General features: G+C 38.7%; 1 protein-coding gene across 4 annotated transcripts in view; it reads left to right on the forward strand.

The window, feature by feature from the left end:
* Frmpd4 (FERM and PDZ domain containing 4) overlaps positions 1-20,286 on the forward strand; it is an 862,356-nt gene that overhangs the window by 745,499 nt on the left and 96,571 nt on the right. For all 4 annotated transcript variants that reach the window (XM_010613974.2, XM_010613977.3, XM_010613976.2 and 1 more), the window contains one exon: positions 16,452-16,612. In XM_010613974.2, the coding sequence (XP_010612276.1) occupies positions 16,452-16,612 (161 nt within the window). The remainder of the gene's footprint in view (positions 1-16,451; positions 16,613-20,286) is intronic.

Below are 20,286 nucleotides of genomic sequence, written 5' to 3' on the forward strand. Positions count from 1 at the left end.
AGTTTTTAAATAAAAACTAAGCATAATAATAGACAGTTCCTACTGGAGGTAGTGGCATATATTTGTAATCCCAGAGCTTTAGGAGGCTGAGGCAGGAAGATCACATGTTTGAGCCCAGACTGGGCAATTTAGTGACTTAATGAGACTTTCTCTCAAAATAAATGAAAGGCTAAAGATGTAGTTCAGTGCAAAGGTCCTGAGTTCAATCCTCATTACTCTGAGGTGGGCGGGGGTGAATGAGAATATTCCGGGAAAATGGCATAGTGGTTAGCAACAACTCAGCCTCTCCAATATTCAGAGTCCAGCCACTGCAAAATAACAAGTTAGGAAAGGAAAAAAAAAAGAAAGAGAAGTAGATCTCCAGGAACCAGGAAGGATCTGGCAAAAAAATTAACACCTACAGAGATATTGAAGAGACAGAACAGGGAAGGGACAATCTGCACTTTCTCCCTGGCTCCTGGCTTGTGACTCCCAGGAAAGAGAGACCGAATATGCAGAATCAGAGAGAAAACTGGGGACTCCAAAAGTTCACCATTATTGGAATAGACACTTCTCAGATGAAAAAGTGCAGATGCCTGATAAGCACATGAAAAATTGTTCAACATCACTAGCTATTCAAGAAATGCAAATTAAAACAGTACTGAGATTCCATCTCACACTAGAAAGAATGATGGTCAAGAAATCAAATGATAACAAATGATGGAGCAGTTGCAGGGGATGGGAGTCCTTTTTCATTATTGGTAGGAGTGCAAACTGGAACAACCACTATGGAAGTCATTATGGAGATTCTTCAAAAAACTAAAAATACAAATTCTGTTTGACTCATCTATTCCACTTCTATATATCTTCCTGAAAAAATTAGACATCATATTACAGTAATTCATACATACCCATATTTATAGCAACACAATTAATAACCAAATATTGGAAACAGCCTATACGTCCGTCAACGGAAGAACGGATAAAGAAAATGTAAAACACAATGAAGCACTACTCTGCCATAAAGAAGTATAAACTTGAGTCACTTGTAGAAAAATGGGTACACCTTGAGATCATAATTTTAAGTAAAGCAAATGAGATATACAAGTTTGCATATCTCATGGTTTCTCTTACGTGTGAAGCCCAATATGGTATATTAATAAAATGCAAAATAAAAGATAGACGATAGGAAAAGAGAGAGAGAGAATTATTGAAATGTAGCATGGCAAATGTATCTAAAATTATCCTTTTAGGGCAGGGAACTGCTGCCCTGCCTCCCAAGTGCAAGGACCGGAGTTCAATTCCTAGTACCAAAAAAGAAAAAAAAACATCCTTTGACTTAGTATAATTGTCTTACCTGCTTTATGGTTTTTGGCCTGTTGATCTGGCTATTAATCCATGTTTATGATGGTTAACTTGGTGAAGAGTTATAAAATAAAAAAATAAATAAATCTGATGCTAGCCAATTTTTTAAAAAGGGCAATGGAGTGGAAGGGGAAAAAATACTTGAGATATGGTACATACCTCTACCGATTCCCCACAATGAATGTAATCATTATGTACTCCCAACATGTACTAATACAAATTAAACATTTTTTAAAAAGAAACAGACAGACAAACAAGACAGTTCTCCCTGGATCTTAAAGTCTTACAGTCTTCCCTTCTGAAGACTCCTGTGTCATATTAGACTTTGATTAAATAAATCTTCTGTTTTTCTCTTGTTGTAGGAGTGTTGGTTATGATTCTTAGATTGATAAGGAAAAGATAACACCCCTTTTCCCTCCGTGTAGTTCTGTAAATGCCAATTACCTTTGTGATTTTAGGTGATAGATTATATTTACATTTCTTTTCCCTTTTACAGTAAATAGCATATCCCTATTTAGTATTTCCACTTAGTAAAATGAAAATATAACACATGCAACCTTCTTTTTTCTCCTTACCCTTTCTTTTCCCAACTTCTGTGTTCCATAGCTGTCTTTAGTAAGACAAAAGTTGAAAACATTTGCAACTGTCCTATAATCATTACTAAGTTGTTTGTGCCTCACCTGTGGGTTGGTTCTAAAGTTTAAGCCTCCCTAGACAGTTTTTATTTTTAGCACTATAAGAAACTATTACTCATTATATAGTTAATTATAACTGTATTTCCACTAATGTAAAGGACTTTTTGCTTTTCTAGCAATCTCTGACTGCCATTCATCTTCCCCCTTGCCCGTTTTAAGTGCTTTGTCCTCCTCAGTACAGATTCAAATCTTTAGAATCCTTTTTGTCCCTGGCATCTCCCTCCTCAGTTCTTCTAGCTCTGTCCTGGATTGGTAACTCCCTAGTTCTCTTGCAAAACTAACATCCTATGATATTGCTTCCTTTCTTCTTGTGTTAGATCCATTATTTTCATGATTTCATTGCATTCTCTTTTTTTATTTTGTTGGAGTACATGCTTGGATAACATGCTTTAAAAAGATGTGCTGGTAGTAAACTCTCTAAATCTTTGTAAGTCTAGAAATACCTTTATTCTACCATCTCATTTCACATAGAAACCTAGGTTGGAAATGATTTTCCAACTGAATTTTTTATGCAAACTACATTGTCTTTGAGCCTTCACATCCCGCATGCAGATAATGATCTCATTCTCATTTCTTTGTCCAGCCTTCTTTATAGCTTTAAAGATAATTTCTTTATCTTGGTGAATTAACATGTCATTGTGACACATCCAGGTGTGAAGGTGTTTTGTTGTTGAGCTAAAAGCTCTCAGCCTGAGTTCTCAGGTCATTCTGCTCAAGGAGTTTTCAGATACATTTTTTGGGGGGGTAATTCTGTTTACATTATTTTTTATTTCTATTTCAGAAGTTCCTATCAATTGCATATTGTATCTTCTGAACTGATCATCTATAATTGTATTCTTTTTTCTCATATTCCCAATGCTTTACCTTTTTACTCAACTTTCTTGAAGATTTAAAAACAATTATCCTTTAATCTGTCTGTTGAATCAAATATGAAATTGTTTCATTTCTAAAAATATTTTCTCATTCTTATGTTTTTTCCTATATATTTTTCCCAGTAAGGTACTCCAGTGCACATCCTAAGGCACATATCTCTGTAGGATTTAGGCTGAGAATTTAGTTTGCTGAGGCATGTAATATGTGCATTTAAATTTCAAAAATTTCCAATGGCCCTTTAGGAACAGTTTACACCAGCTTCTACTTCTACTTCTAGGGGAAAAGTTATATTTTACTTTGCATTTATGGAGAATGTCTTCCAGAACTTTATTGACCATTTGTATTATTTTCATCTGTGTGCTTTTCACATACTTTATCATCTTTTTATTGGACTTCCTTTTGAAATTATAGAAGCTCTTTATTGTGTACATTTTATTGTGTTTTTTTGCATTGAAGATATTCTCCTTTTATGTTGTTTGTGTAAGAGCTTTTGTCATTTTAATTATACAGTTGAACCTATTCATCTTTTCCTTCATAGCTTCTGAGTTACGCATTATGCTTAGAGATGTCCTTCCTACCTCCGAGACTCTAAGTGTATTCCTTAATATTTTCTTCTAGTGCCTTCATAGCTTGTGTTTTACACATAATAAATGTTGTGTAATCTGTATGAGGATCTAGCTTACTGCTCTTACTGTCCTAAATCTCATTTTAGTGTGTGTGTGTGTGTGTGTGTGTGTGTGTGTGCATGTGTGTGGTGCTAGGTATTGAACCCAGGGCTTCACTCATGCTAGAAAAGTGTTCTACCCTTGAGATTTTCCCCTACCCTGCTTAGCCCCATTTTAAACAATAGTTTATTTTTCCCTGAGTTTTGCATTGCTCTTATTCTTTATTTCTAGACCATTTCCATTCCATTGCACTATTTATCAGTTTCTTGTAGAGAATGTCTTATTCCATAATGTAATGATTCAGTGGCAGCTCCTTTCACTGCCACTTATTATTGTGTAAAGTCCAGCTACATTATCGCTGTTTTCCTCTGTGCCCTCAACAGTATGTGACTTTAAGGATAATATCCACATAGTAGGTTCATTGTGAAGACTAATGTAGCAATACATAGCTGAGAGAAGTTCTTGGCACGCTTAGGGAATGTTAGCAGAAGCTGCTGCTATTAAGGTGCTGGTTCTTCATCAGCTGGCTCAGGGCCTTATTAAACAAATCTGACTTAACAACAGATAAATAAATGTAATAATTTATTATTGTTATTGTGCTGGGAATTGATCTCAGGGCCTTACATATGCTAAGCATGTGCTCTACCACTTAGCTACATCCCTAGCCACAATAAATGTAAATTGTTCGAGACAGTGAAACGCACTTGTTAGGAAGAGAGAACGGCAGAAAGTTGTAGTGCCCTTTTTAAAAGGGAAGAGGTGGGGACTGAGGGATAGCTTCGTGGTTGTGTGCTTCTCTAGTGCATGCCAGTCCCTGTGCTCCATCCCCAGCATTGAAAAATAAAAATGAAGAGAAATAGGGCTACAATTTTCAAGTTTTATCCAAGGTCTTCGATTTGGTCCCCCAATGGCTTGTGTGGCCCAGAAATTAAGTGTCACACTAATAAAGGTTGAAAGTAGTTCCCAGCCCTTAAATTGAATTAAATGAATACTATTGTGACAAGTTAATTAGACATCCATAAAATTGCTAAATACATGTCACTGAAAATGCCTATGTTCCATATTTTGTTAAACATCAATTATGATCATAAGAAATCTGCATCTAGTAAAATGGATACTGGTGACACATGTTAATTATTCTGAAAAATAATTGAGCACTTTAAATTTTCAATATGCTATTAAGCATTCATGGCCTCTGAAAGTCTGAGCTATTCTGAGCTTATCCAAATGAATCTAATGTTATAAAATGCAGTAAAAATTTCCTTAAAGTTCTCTTAGTAAGTCAAGAGGTGAAAGTAAATTGCTATAGTTAAAGGTCCATAAAAGAATCTTGGTTTGGACTCCAAGATATTCAAGTAGGCAAGTAGGCACATTCCTGAGTTTCAGCTTTGGTCTGTGTTGGAGAAGCCACAGAAGAAATAAAATAAAACAAACAAGAACTGTTTCCTTTGGCTGTAAGATAATGGTGCATCAATTCTGAATAGAGCAACATAAGAATTTTGAAACGTGTGCCTGTAATGTACATGCTTTCCAGTCCTTGGCAACAGTTTTGACTCATACTAATACAATGCAAATATTAATTGATCAGATTGTTTATCATAAAAATTTGCAATTGCCTCCCATAAGTATTTATTTATCTGGCAACTGAGATTCTCAAAAGAGTCACCAGGTGATTAAAAAGAAACAGGACAGCACTCCAGCCAGCTGAATGGAAGAGTAGCTACAAATTACAGGATGTGGGCACTGGAAATCTCTTTCATCTCTTGAGCTATTTCCCTGGATGTCTTCCACTGATCCAGCGCTTTAAAAAATGTAGTCTTCAACCTTGCACAATAACCACAAGAATACCTATGAAGAACACAGATTTCTGGATACTCTAGATTAAGTAATGTGAATAATTTAAGTATGATTTAGGTTATCAGCTCAATTGGGACTATAAAATGAAACACTTTAATCAAATAGCACCAAAGTAAGTATTATGGAAATCAATAAAATATTTTGTGCTCTCTTTAATGATTCTAATATTTTTATTCTGAAAAAGAGATGGATGGTGGGAAACTCATAACTTTGGAAGACACTGACAATTCTACTCTTAACCGTGGTTTTCTTCTCCGTGGTGAAATAGGTAGAAGGACTTCCCTGCTTCAATAGGATCTAAACAACTAAATTCTCTGGTTTCCTCCCAGCTTTGCTTGAACACCTCTAACTTCTAGCTAGAGTGTACTCCATGTGTGTGTGTGTGTGTGTGTGTGTGTGTGTGTGTGTGTGTGTGTGTTGGAGATGGAACCCAGGGCCTCACACATGCTAACATGTAGTCTATCACTGAGCCCATATCCTCAGTCCTAGGACTACACTGTTGAAATCACAGGAATACACAACAAGTGTCATGGAAGGACCTCTGACATATTATGCAAAGTTCCCTACTCCTGGGTCCTGCCCAATATCTCACAAGACAGGGTCAAGAATACAAGCTTGAGCTTACTGCTGAATAGTTTTCTAACATTTGTACCACTTTGTTCTCCACTTAGTCTTAGCCAAAAGGCTAAGAAGAGATATATACTAGTTTATTCTCTAGGAACAGATTTTAATAATGAATGATCATTAATATATGAAGTGCACCAAAGCTTTCCCTGTACTCAATACAGACTAACTTACATAAATACCTCAGTATTTATGCTAACTGTTACAATACAGAAGACGTAATTCTGGGCATTTAGCATTGTCTGTATTATTGTTTTTTTTTTTAAATTTCTAGTCACCAATGAATCTCCCTCTATGCTTGAATGTTCCTTGGACAGGGAAGGAATGGGGTGATCCATTTCCTCTGTATCAGAAAGGGTCACATGGACATTTATGTATAGCAAAAGACAAGTTAACAAGAGAAAACCCTAAGAAATTTATTTAACCAACGTTTTACATGACACGGGAGCCTTTAAAAATGAAGACCCACAGACCTAGGGAGAATAATTTTTTCTATGTATGTATGTATGTATTTACTGCTTAGCTTCAGTGAATGAACAGCAATGTAGAAATGCGATTGAACAGAAATGCATGAACTAGTGGGAATAAACTAAGTGATAAACCCAGCAAGGCCTGTCTGTTTGGATTCTTCTTGGCCTCTCTGTATAGCATTTTTTCCTCCCAAGTATAGGGTAGTACCCTCTGTGAAAGGAAGGTCTTATAGTCTTCTACTAGACATGGTAGGTCAGAGAATATGTTATGACTAGCTCTTACACAGAAAGGTGGCAGAAAGTTCAGAGTGATATTTTTAGGATAATGGCTGACTTTGGGGAAGATGGTTTCTAGTTTATGTGACCCACCTTAGGGAAGAGGAATTCTAGTTTCTATGGCCTACAGTGAGTGGGGGAGGAGGGAGCAGGAAAGGAAGGGTAGGCGAAGGTCAGAAAGAGACTTTGCTTCTAAGGCTGTTCCGGGGTTCTTCAGCTCAAAGTAAATGTTCCAAAGTGCCATACTTTGAGTTATCTTCTGAGCCCCAGCACTTGCGAGTAATACATATCTGGGGTTAGTTGCATGAAGTGAGGTTGAGAGTTACCAGCACTGCTCAGGATCTCAATCAACCGAAAGATGTGACTCGATTATTATTGCCTTCTCAGATTAGAGTGCCATTAACATAAAAGTCATCTCTTAAACACACTGAACTGAACTCAATTACCGTAATTGATTACCAGCCTAGCTGTAGGGATTTTGCAGCTTTAGGGAAACTGACAAACATCTTGCCCTTTTAGATTCTACAATTAGATTCACAAGTCACAGTCAATAAGCATTTTGCAGGCTCTAAATTCATCCTCTTTAATGATGACAAAAATCTCTCTGGGTAGATGAACTGGCTGTTGATAAAAGACTAATTGTGGAAATGGTTTTCAGTAGTGGTATTGGCAAATAGAACTGAATCTTTGAAGAATAAATTTGATCATGAATTAAGGGAACCTATTTTGGACATTAATTTATACAAGCCCTAACAGATCCTTGATTTACTGCATCTCATTTTCTAAAGCTGAAAGCATGACTTGAAAAATGTATCAGTCTGGGTTCTATTCTATATAAACCCAATGTCCTTTGAACTGTAATCATCAAAAAGGAACAGTACTCTGATTCTTAAATACAATTAATAACATGTGCATTCTATTTAATATTTAAGAACTCTATTAACCTTACTTTCTAAGATATTTTGCGTTTGTCTTCTGCAGTTAGGGGAGAGAATTTTGGGATTTTCATTTTTTCATTCGTTGTATATTGAATCCTAAGTAATAGTTTTAGTCTCTAAGATTTCTAGAAAGGATGTATTCCTCCTTAGGTAAAGGGTAGAAGGTTGATATTAGACAGCATTCTAATATAGCTCCAAGTTTTCCCCTGTAACCTCATTTCTCTTTACTACTATTTTATTCTAATCCTTCCCCCTCCAATACCCAACACAAGACATTTATGAGTTGCCTAAACACATGTTACTAATATGACTCTAGGACTGCCTTTGCTATTCCCTAGAATCAGGAGACTGTCTCTTCCTTATCCAGATGGCAGTTATGACCTCACTTCTCCAGACTCATCTTTTTCCCCATTATTTATTGGTACAGTTTAGGTATACAGTATGTCACATCCCTCATTGGGACCTTGTACCTTTACATGATGTATCTTGGTTCTGATTTTTCCCCATCCCCCTGCCCTCTCTTCACCCTCTCCACCCTTCCCTGTTTACAAAGACTTCGTTTCCATGTTTTTCCATTTCTTATATTTTTTCTTTTCCCTTCTTTCCTTTCCCCTGCCCCTCCCACTTCCCCTACTCCTTTAGATCTTTTCTTCCTATTTCACAATATCAGTTTCTTCAGACTCATCTTAAGGACACTTCATCTGTGAAGTTTTCCCTGGTCTCCCATACATCCAATGCCTTTGGGCTAGATTGACCTGTGTCAGGCCAAGGCAAGTCCTCAGTACAGAGTTTGTTTCCTGAAATCTATTGAGATACTCTATGGAAGAGAGAGGCACAGTGAGTGGTTCCAGGTCCCAACAGAAAATGAACAGATGTGGAAATAGATAAAGAAACCAGCAAGTCCTTGAGGTACCAAGGACTGGAAGCAGCTGAGATCTTAGTAGCACTAGGTCTCACAAGGCATAGAAAAGCTGTAGTGTGGAGGAAGGAGAGGAAAATAGGAATAAATACCCAGATCTCTCTTGCCACCCACATTTTCCCTTGCCAGCATCTTTCTTTCTTTGAACCCAACGGAAGTCCATAAGAATTTGTCTCTGGGGAGGGGTGAAGCTGAAGGCAAGGAGCTACAGTAAGGGGGGATTCACAGCCCAAAACAGAAAAGTTACATAAGGCTGAATGATAATATAATTTGAGGTCTAAGGAAATCTAATTCTCTAGTTAAGGGTTAGGAAGAATTATTTTAATATGGAAAAGATTCTCATGCAGGTTTGGTGTCTGGTCTGTCCCATATGTGTCCATTTAGAGACAAGGCTGAAGGGGCAGCAGCTACCTTGAGCCTGTACCATGGTAGTGACAGAGTAGCAAAAGCACCTGTCCAAACACACAGTGTTTCTCACTCGTCACATCTGGGCTCCGCCTTGTGATATTCTTTGGGCAGTTTTCAGAGAAATACGCACTGTGTGCAGTAGGGAGGCAGTGGAAAGGAAGGAGGCACCTGGTGGAAAATTACATCCTGGAGCAAGGCAATACTAAGTCAGTCTATTAAACCAGAAGAGAATAAATGTAAGTTATGATCACAAAATACCGTGTGTATTTAAATTTGAAACATATATTACAGTAATTAATCCCCTTCAGAACACTCCCCTTCACTTTGAACACACTCATGCCATCACTCTTACCACTTCCTGTGAGTGACTTTAGTCACATTGCTGTGGCTACCTCAAAGTTCTGAACTGATTCCCAGTGTTTACCTTTTGTGGTCATTTTGACTTTGGCGAAGATCTAGAAGTCACAAGGTGCAGATCTGCTGAGTTAGGTGCATGAGGACACACTCGCCTGTCTTCACAAGCCTGCCTTTCTGTTGGCTGGCGCCCAGCTACATCATTCACTTGTATTTGTTATCACACCTCATAATGACCCTCACGAAAGAGGACCTTCCAGAACTGCTTCAGAAAGTGGCAAGAGTGATGGAGTAAGTGTGCTTAAAGCAAGATGGAGTGTTTTGTGGGAGATTAATGGCAATGTGTCTTTTACTTTAATAAACTTTTTTTTTTAATTTAAAAATTTACAAGATTTTTCCATCACTGTGTGTGTGTATTTCAGTACTGGGAAATGAACCCAGGGTCTTTGCACTGAGCTATCCCTTTTTATTTATTTATTTGTAAATTTTGAGACAGGGTCTCATTGAGTTGCTAAATAGCCCAGGCTGGGCTTCAACTTGTGACCCTCCTGCCTCAACCTCCCTGAGTGGTAAAATTACAAGTATGCACCAGCACACCCAGCTAGAATAAATATATTGATTCTTTATTCCGTCATGTAATCATCTCTGGACGTCCTTGAGAGGCAGCACTGACAGTGACCTTCTCAGGCAGAACTCAGGCACATATTTCTATTCATACTCCTTTTTGTTCCATTCTTAAACACCCAAGTAGCTCACCTACCATCATTTTCTCAGACTCCTGCACCTTCAAACCAAAGGCCGAAGCTTCTAATTTTGGGCTTTCCTTCTAGAATCTTCCCACTCAGCGCATATTCCAAAAAGGAACTTGGCTCTGATGGGTGGTTCTGAAACAGGAACCACTTTTGTTTTTCTTACAGTGTGCTTTCTTATACTTAAAGGAGTTCTTTGTTTTACTTTGGATGTATCAACCTTTTATTTCTGCTGAGGAAGAAGGGCTCCAAGAGTTCATGGAAAATTCTTTCCTTTTGTTAGGAGGAGTGAAACATCATTCCTTTGGAAATCAACTCTGTGCGACACAGGAAGATTATTGAGTTAATCTTGATAGACACATTTTCCACCTCAGTTAACCTCTTCTGAATTTTCAGTTCATAGGTTCTTGGTGTCTATATGTGTGCTTGTTGGAGAAGGTTAGGGGCAGGGCATGGAAGTGTTAGCAGCATCAGCATTCACTGAGGCGTATTCAGCAGCTAAAAAGATGTTGTTTTTCAGCTTATTATGAAGGATTCCAGCAAGAAATAAGGCCCAGAAATACTTGCCTTAGTACAAAGAGCAAAATCATGTTTGGTGAGTGAACACTTCAATATGGACCCATTTGTACTGGAAAAAGAGATAGAGGTTAATGTTTTTTTAGATAATTAACAACTTGTTGAGCAAAAACATGGTAAAGCCATTGGAAAGTTATCTTCAATGTGCAAGCAAGACAGACTCAAAAAGTTGTTAAACACGAAAATGCTAGAAGAAGCAGGACTACACACATTCGCTTGTGTTCCTCGCCTGATTGGGGTACGGAACAAGGATGAAGTGATACAGCCCAGTGCCTGGCTCCGCTGACAGAGGATGGTGGCATCTGAGATGAAAGGACTTAGGCCTGCTTCAGCTCTCAGTATAGGACATCATTAGTGCCTCTCATTCCCCCCATGACTCAGGCTAACTCTGCAGCCCTGTGCTCAGTGGTCACTTAGCAGTTGAGAAACAGCCAAGGGAAACTTATGAACAGTAATTCAGTCACTGGCTTTTATTCTGGCTCCTTTGATTCTTTTGTTCTGGCACAGTATACCCTTGTGTATATCAAATCATGTTTGTATTTATTGTGTCATTGCATTTGATAGGATTTTTTGAATTGAAGGCCTCAGAGCTTACCTAGGATTTGTGAAGCGTTTCACCAAGAGAATTGGGCCGTATGTATTTGAAATGCTGAATTTGTTTTCATATCTTAAGATTGAATGAGTTTGTTCACAATGTCTGAAATTGATTCCTTCCTATTCATTGGCTTGCAAAGATGAAAATAACAGCAAATTATTTTTTGAGTCCTTACTATGTGCCATTTGCTGAGTTTATCGCATCTATTCAATAATTTATTTTTACGAGTATCATATGAGATTGTTACAGTCATTACATCATTTCCCAGATGGGGAAATTGAGGCACAGACTAATGAAGTGATTTGTGTGGGCCGTAGGTCTCAGGAATGGTGGGGTTAAGACTGGAATGCAGGTGGTTTGGTTCCAAAGTGTCACTCCAAATAAACACCCACATCAGTTCTCATGGTCACCTTGTATGTGGTCATTTTTTTCTTGAACAAACCAGGAAACAACGCCTCTTAGCAGAGAAAATATCCCCTTTGTCTGGGTACATTAGGCACATCCTCATAGGCCCATCCTTACTGAGAGGAAATGTGTGATGGAAGAAGATTCCAGAGTAATAGTCCTGCCCCTGCTCTGTCAGAACAGCCTCCAACCTATTAAAAGCCTAACCATTTCTGCCACTCATGTCCCTCTCACCTTGGTCCAAGCCATCATGACCTTTCATCACCAGTGATGCAATTTAGCTCAAAATGCCCTCCCTGCTTCTACCGGTGTCCCCTACTCTTTCAGGAAGCAGCTGAGTAATTTCCTCATTCAGAACCTTCTGGTGGCTTTCTATTTCAGTCAGAGAAAGGCCGTGTTTACTGTGCTATAAAGAAGGACAAATTTGAATCATTTGTAGGAAAAATGGATGCACCTTGAATCCATAATGTTAAAGGAAATAAACTAGACACACATGCTTAAGTATCATATGGTTTCTATTAGATGAGAAACCCAAATTATAAATAAATTTAAAAAGAAAAGACAAGGAAACAGGGATATAGATATTTTGCAAATGGGAACGGGACCAAGAGATGTTAGAAGGGGGAAGGAGAAGGTGAAGTGAAACAATTAAGATATGTCATATACAAGCACCAACTCCGTACAGTGCATGTTCTCAGGATGTACCACAAACACGCATGCATAGAGAGAAGAGAAAAGTCAAGTCCTGGCCAAAGCCTTTGTGATCTGCTCCCACCAGCATTACTTCGTTACTCCTTCCCTCTCTGCCTCCAAACCCTAACTACCCACAATGACCTCCTGTATGCCCTCACCAAGCACGCATGTGTGCCTCAGGCCCTGTGCACTCCATGGTCTCTGGGGCAAGTGCCCCTCCAGCCCCTGACAGAACAGTGCAACCCCCTCACTCTGAAAGTCTTTAGCTTCCTTCTCTGCCTGCATTAACTGTCTCCTCACTATTTATAATCACCCCGTGTACTATATATTTTACTATTGATTACTTTATTCTCTGTCTTTCAACACTAGAGTAGATGTTTCATTTTTGGTCAGGTTTTTTTTCCCTCTTGTATTCCCATAACAGAAAATCCAGTGGATGTGTAATAAGTTAACTAAATGAATAAAGGAATGCATTATGGAGTTGCTTTGGAGAACCAAGTGAATTAACATATGGAAAGCATTTAGAACAAACAATGCTTAACATTGAATTAATATTTAATAAATGTCAAGTCACATTATTGCATTAGAATAATGTAATAGTTATTGAATGAATGATGCATTGAAACATTAGCTACTATTACTTTATCATGAGTAGGAAGAGGCCAATCAAAGTACAAATGTTTTAAATACTCTACATTGGCAGTGGATGTTTCAGCAGCTAATCAGAGAAATCATTCATGTCTTCTTTTATTGTTATCTAGAAGAAGCACTGTAACCTACTCTTTCTTGGGCAGGTGAATGGTTCTCAAACTTTACTGCACTTTGAAATCACCTGGAGACCTTTTAAAAATTGATCCTGATTTCTACCTCCAGGTATTCTGATGTTACTGATATGGGATAAAACTTGGGCATTATGATTTTTTTAATGCTCCCCAGGTGATCCTAATATGTAGCAAAGTTTAGAAATCTTGCCTGCAAGCATTTACAGAACTGACAGCAGAGAGAGGAAAACTCTTCCCCAGCGAGAGTTATGCCAGCCTCGGTTCTGCAATACACGACTATTAGCAAGTCACTTAGGTGCAACAAACTTGGCCTTTTTCTCTATGTGATGCTATAGAATATGGCAAAAACTCAGGCTCCCAAAATGTGGCTCTTCACCTTTCCCTTTGTTCCCCTCTCTCTTTCTCCCTTTCTTCCACCAAAGAAAATGGAGGATCTTTTCTAGATGTAGCACAAGAATGGCATATTCTGAGATGGTCCTTCCTGGCTCAAAAGATAAGAGAATGCAACAGTGTCCACCATACTTAGGTGATCCCATTCTGCCTCAGGAGAGGTGGCAGGAGGTCAAGTTCCTGACCAGTGGGAGCCCTGTGGAAGAATCAGAAGTTCTTTTTATGATTTGGCCCCCAGCAGCTTACCTATCTCTTCCCTGTTTTCAGTCCCTCTGCCATCCTGAGGCTTCAGCCCTGGACACCAGGGCTTACTTGGCAGTAGTTTTGCTGCTTTACTCAGATTCTTTAATTCTGCTCTCTGGCTGTCAGGCCTCTCTGTGTAATCTTCTGCCTGCCTCTCATGTGTCCCAAGCATGTCTCTACCATAAGATTCATGCATCTCTGGGTCCAGACAGATACCTAAAATTTCACATAAAACAGCCATTCCCCTTTGACCCTATCACATTACCACTCCACTCTGAGCCTGGATTTTCTAGAATCATGGTAGGATACTGGGAGTAGCACCATACCAGAGCAAGCTTCATGGGTATGTGACATGTGATGGGGCTCTGGGTTGGGTTTAATGTTCTTCTGTCTGGTTATGTTCTTTATCATGCCTAAATAAGGGATCAGTGTTTTTGATTTGTAATCTTCTTGCAAATTATGTAAGTGGCCTTCAATAGACACTTAAAATGCATAGCCCTGGTGTGAGTCATCCCTGGATTATACCTGAGAAAAGTATGACCTCAGCCCAGTTATTTTCCTGTCACAGAATTTGCAAAGAGGGACTATATGGAGTCAAATAGCTTCTACCATAGAAAGTTTTTTAAAGATAAAAAAGGTAACAGATGAGTGTTAACACGTGGCACACAAATGATCACTTTCTCTTCCCTAGCATTCCAGATCACAAGGAGCTAAACTGAAGACGTTTCCTTTCCCTTTAAAAGGGATTTTAAACTTTTATTTTCCTAAGCAGTGATATAGATGATAGATAGATAGATAGATATCTAAAGGACAGATCCTAGAGGGTCTACATTTATCTTACTTAACTTTTATTAATTATACAAAGAGACAACAGGATTCCTTCTTCCCTGTCTTTCTTTATTAAATTTGAACAATATATTGTCCAGATGGCCTACAGAGTAGCATCATACAAGGTATTTGAAAATGAAATTCTTTTACTTATTGAAGAAGTTTATAAAGAAAAAAATTGAATTAAGCCCCTGTCATTGAAATAATTTTAGCTTACATTACTTTAAGGAGATAGCTAGTGTTCAAACTAATAACTCTTTTCCCCAAAAGGAGGCTGCTTTGGATAATATGCATGAATGCGGACTTTATCAGAATCATGGAACTTGGTCTTTGACCTGGCTCTTTGGTGTATCAGCCATGGCTCCTGAGTCACAATGAGCCACGATTTTTATCTCAATTTTCTTATTGGAAGCATAAAAATAATAATATTTGCTCTGCTCCCTTGTTATCAGTGGTGTTTTATGAATTAAAAGCATTTTGATCCAGCACTCAGGAGGCTGAGACAGGAGGCTCATGGAGTCCAGCCTGGACTACATAGTGGGACCCTGTCTCACAAACCGCCCCCTAAAAAAAGTGAAAATTTTTGAATGCTATACAAATATCAAGCTTGGATTATTGATCAGACTTCAGAAGTTAGGGTATTAATGAAAAATTCATTTAAAGCTTTCAAAAATCTTTCCATAAAGTAAATGCTCGAAGCCAAATTCTCAACTTCTTTGGAAAGGTAGACGTATTTAGCACCAGGATAACATGTCACCACCAAAATGATCCATATTACCTCAATTTCTCTGAGGGAAGAAGCCATAGATATTAGCTACCAAATGCCCATGTCCCTCTGAGGCTGTTTCTCAGTGTGTCAGTAATGACAGTTGTTTTCCAGAATTGTTTGCCTCTATTTAATTTAGTTACTAACTGAGAATCTCCTATGTGTCAGATACCGTTCTAGGTACCTGTATCACTCAGCTTTCTTGTTGCGGAGACAGAGTACCCAATACCCACAACTTACAGGAGAAGAGGTTTAAATTTAGCTCGTGATTGCATCATATTCATCTCATAGCCAGCAGGCTCTAAGGCAGAAACAACACAGTAGTGGAGCACAGCTTTTTTTTTTTGCCCTGGGAAGCAGGGCAGAACAGTACCAGAGAGGACTCAGTGACAAACCTTGTGTAGTACCCAAGGTGAAGCCTCCAGACATTCACAGTACCTACCCAGACGTACACAGCAGCCATGTCTTACTAATTTGCTAGGTGTTTCTTATCCCAGTGAGATCGGTGTCTCAGCATTAATGGTCACAGTGTCTGAGACAAATCCATGAATAAAATTAAGTTTTATAGAGTAGATGTTCTAATGTAGGAGCGAAATGATAAAAGTATGTTCTGTGTCACATTAGCAGGTGATTAGTACTGTGGATAAGTATATAGAAGAGAGGAAAAAGTGGATTGAAGACATAAGGAATCAGGATGATACATGAGCAAGGGCTTGGGAAAGGAAGAGGTGAGCTGTACAGAAATCTGCAAGACAAGCATTCCAGGTCAGGGGAACAGCCAGTGCAAAGGCCTAAAGCAGGAAGCCTTGAAAAGGAGCTAGATCCTTCTCACTCTGTGCCAGAGAGAGACTAGGTGTCAGAATTACAGAGCATGCCCTTTTGTTCTTTAATAAAGGATATTTATTTGAATAAAAAAAAGAATTGCAGAGCATGTGATTGACAAGTCAATGCCTAATACACTGATGCCTTGTTTCTCTTGTGTTTATTTGCTTTCCTCACAGTCACATGACACAGGCAATCCCATTTGACGACCCTCGGTTAGAGAGCTGCCAAATCATCCCTCCAGCTCCCCGGAAGGTGGAGATGCGGAGGGACCCTGTGCTGGGATTCGGCTTTGTGGCCGGGAGTGAAAAGCCAGTGGTCGTCCGCTCAGTAACACCAGGTAAGGATCCAGCCCCACCGTTTGGTGTCCTCAGACCACCTTCTACACCATACCCGGTGACTGATGTTCACTTTCATAAATGTCCAGGCTGCGAGGGCTGTCTGAGTTTTCCCAATACCTGGGTAGAGTCAGAACATCAGAGGAACACAAATGTCTCCTCCAACTAAGTTTTCAACTGTCAAAGCTATCATACTATTTGACTCAGAGAAAATATGGATTCATCCTCTGTAACCATAGAAATGACCTAATTCTTAACATACAAATGCAAATGCTAAAAGACTGAAATTTGTACTGTATATGTAAAACATGTGATGTGTAAAACATGTGATGAATTTTTTAGTTATTTTTAACGCAGAAAGTGGTGTTTAATTTCTAGTACATACAATTTAGTCTTCAGGGGCGTTGAATTAATTTAAAAATATGTACTCCCCTCCCTTCCCACTGGAGGCAGGATAAATTTCCCTACCCCACCGCTGTTGGACTGGACCAGGTGACTGGCTTTGGTCAGTGGCATATTAGCAAAGATGGCATGAACAAAGCTTTGGGGAAAGTTCATGCAGTTGAACTTGCTTCTTGAGCTTCTGCCAGGGTCATAGGAAGACAGTTTTCCTTTGGTGGCTGCTACTTCTTCAGCCTGAGCCTCAGATTGTAGTACAGCCTGTTCTACAGTTTAAACCAACTGCCCGCCAGGCATGGTGGCGCACGCCTGTAATCCCAGCACTCGGGAGGCTGAGGCAGGAGGATCGCTGTGAGTTCAAGACCAGCCTGGGCTACATAGTGAGTTCCAGGTCAGTCTCAGCTGCATAGTGACACCTTGTCTCAATAAACAAACAAACAAACAAACAAACAAGTAAATAAATAAACCAACTGCTCAACTGAGTCTGACCTCAATCAGCTGGTCTGTGATTGTCTTAAAAACTCATAAGCATGAGAGACAAATGAACAAAAAAAAACATTATTGGACATCCTTCTGAGTTTTGGGGTGGTTTGTTATACAGCAAATGCTGACCAATATAATACATGTCAAATCCCTCATATTCTAAGATATGATAGTTAATTTTTTCTCAGTCATTCATATTAGAGTATACAGACTTTCCACTGTCGGCACAGTTGAATACCATAGACTCTGATTTAATTGCCTGATATGGCCTGGCTTTGCCTTTCCAGAAACAATATACTTTTGTGATTTATTTATTATATGGATTTAGGTACTTATTACAATAGACTCATAATGGACTTATTTTTACACAAAAGAAAATATTCTTCTGTATTGTTGCTCTCAAGGGTTTTGAAAATCAGAAGCAGAATTCAGTAGTAAAGTACTGTGCCTAAGAGTGGAGATTCCAGTGTCAGACTGCCTGAATATGAGTCCTGCCTCTGCTCTTTTCGGCTCATTAGCTTCCATGGGGACCCTGCTTTTCAGTTCAATGTGATTTCTCTGTCATCTATGTAGTAGGAAGCCGAGTAGTACCCACCTTAAAGGGCTACAGAGAGCATCTGATAAAAATGTCAGATACATAGCAGTACTTACTATAGTGCTGTTTATTATTATTGAACTCTAAAATATTTGGCCAGTTGGATCTGTCAATTACGGGAAACCAAAGTCAACTTGTGAACTGATGTACATGTTTAAGATTGATTAAATTTTTAATTTTTAATTATGTTGCCATAATGTGCTCCAGGCAAGCACCACAGATATAATCAACCACTTTAGACTTGTGCTGAGAAAGTATTGTTCCCTCCTACCACTGTCCCACCACAAAACTTCTCATTCTGTCTGCTGAACTCTTTACTTCATTAGATGTAGATCGTATTTTAGTTCTTAACGTGTAATTATTGAGCTTGACACAAATGAGAATTTCATTTGCAAAATAGACGTGATGCTTTGTGTGATAAAATAATGTATGTATGCATTGTCTAAAATTATAAACAACATATATAGTAGGAGAAGAACGTTTTAAAAATCACCTGAATTTCTACTACCAAGACACAACCATCATTCATGTACACCGAGAGAATATGTATAGCAGACAATTCTGCACATGCGCACATACATTTGTCATGCCTCATATACAGTGTATTATGGTTCTATGTACATACATACTTTCTTTTCAGTGGGAACACATTCGCGATGCTGATTTATGATGCTAGGGTAGTTTAACATCTCTGGTTATGAGATTTTCTGAGGTATATGTCCTGGTAGGAGATGACTGAAGAATCCAATCTTAATTTTCACTTTCTTGTATTGTCTTATTGTTCCCTCAACCCCCCACCTTCCTTGCCCTCAACACTCTCCTTGTCTTCAATGGCGCTAACATCTACTGTTGGAGAAGAGTATAACAAAAATGCAAAAATAGATCAAACAATACCAGTTTCTCTTATTTTGTGAGTGAAAATTATGGTCAGATAAACTGTATCTGTCATAAAAATCACTTTCCTCAAGTCCCAAGAGATATTAGTACTGTGACCAGATGTTCTTTATGACACAACCCAATCTTCAGAGTAAAGGCCTGAGACAATTCTTAGAAGGGTGCCACTCTTCTATAGTTTGGAAGAAATGTGTATTGCTTCTTCCAGAATTCTTGATTCAACTTGCTTGATTAAACAAGAATATTTCTATTTGATCAAAAACGTAGGTGAAATGCAAGAACATCCTGTTGATCTGAGGTGGTTTTCTGCTCAGAATAGTTGAGATCTATCCTCCAGATAGCTACTTTGAAAACTTTTCTGTGCTTGCCCAGCATTTATTTGATTTCTAACCATTTGTTTGACTGAATTGCAGTAACTGCTTGCACATAATCCAATGGTTTCTCAAGTGATTTTTCTGAACTCTGATGTATGCAAACACTGAGTCTCAGTTCCCAGATCTGTGAAATGAATATTTTCTATCACTGATATGGGTACATGTTAAGGTTTCCCTACTGTCTTACTCCCCAGGAAGAAGACAAATTTATGCTACAGCTTGAGTGACACATATGCTAAGTGTCTGGGTGGGTGGAGAACAACTGAATGAATCTGTTTCTTGTTCTGGGCATGGAGTGTTCGTTTCAATTACAAAACAGTAGTAGTGATATTATTTGAAAGATAACATTGCAGCTGTACCTGCCGCCAAGTGCCAGACCTCTGCAACTATAGTTAAAGATATATTACCACTAAGTACCATATCAAGATTTGAGAGGTAGTTCCACCTATGTAGACATGTGAGAATAATCCAAATAATCGATTTTGGGTTTTGTTTAAATACCAATGTATATTTTACACGGAGATGGCTTTAAGTTTATGTATCAGAAGACCTGGCCTTGATGAGACTTTGAATTGTGAAAACAAGTTTAAAAGATATGTTGGCCCTTCTGAACTTGGAGGAGTCCACAGTCCTAGCTGAGAACCAGTCCTATCTTCATGCCCGTTCTTTCACTGATGTGAGTTCAGTGATCTCATTATATGGAAAGAATTGCAGTACTCAGTGAAGTTGACAGACACAACATTTAGCCCAGTGCCTGGTGCAGACACACTGCTCAACAGACATTAATTTCTCACTCCCCCGCTGGAAAACCAACGGAGAGAGCAAAACAGCCTCTGACATCCAGAGATGGGCCTGGCTGTTCTGCTGAATGCAAACAACTTCACTAAGTATCACCATTAGCCAAGGCCACCCTGTGACTTTAATGGATTAT

This window comes from Fukomys damarensis, unplaced genomic scaffold, assembly GCF_012274545.1.
Source record: "Fukomys damarensis isolate Sample0158 unplaced genomic scaffold, DMR_v1.0_HiC HiC_scaffold_39, whole genome shotgun sequence".
NCBI lineage: Eukaryota > Metazoa > Chordata > Mammalia > Rodentia > Bathyergidae > Fukomys > Fukomys damarensis.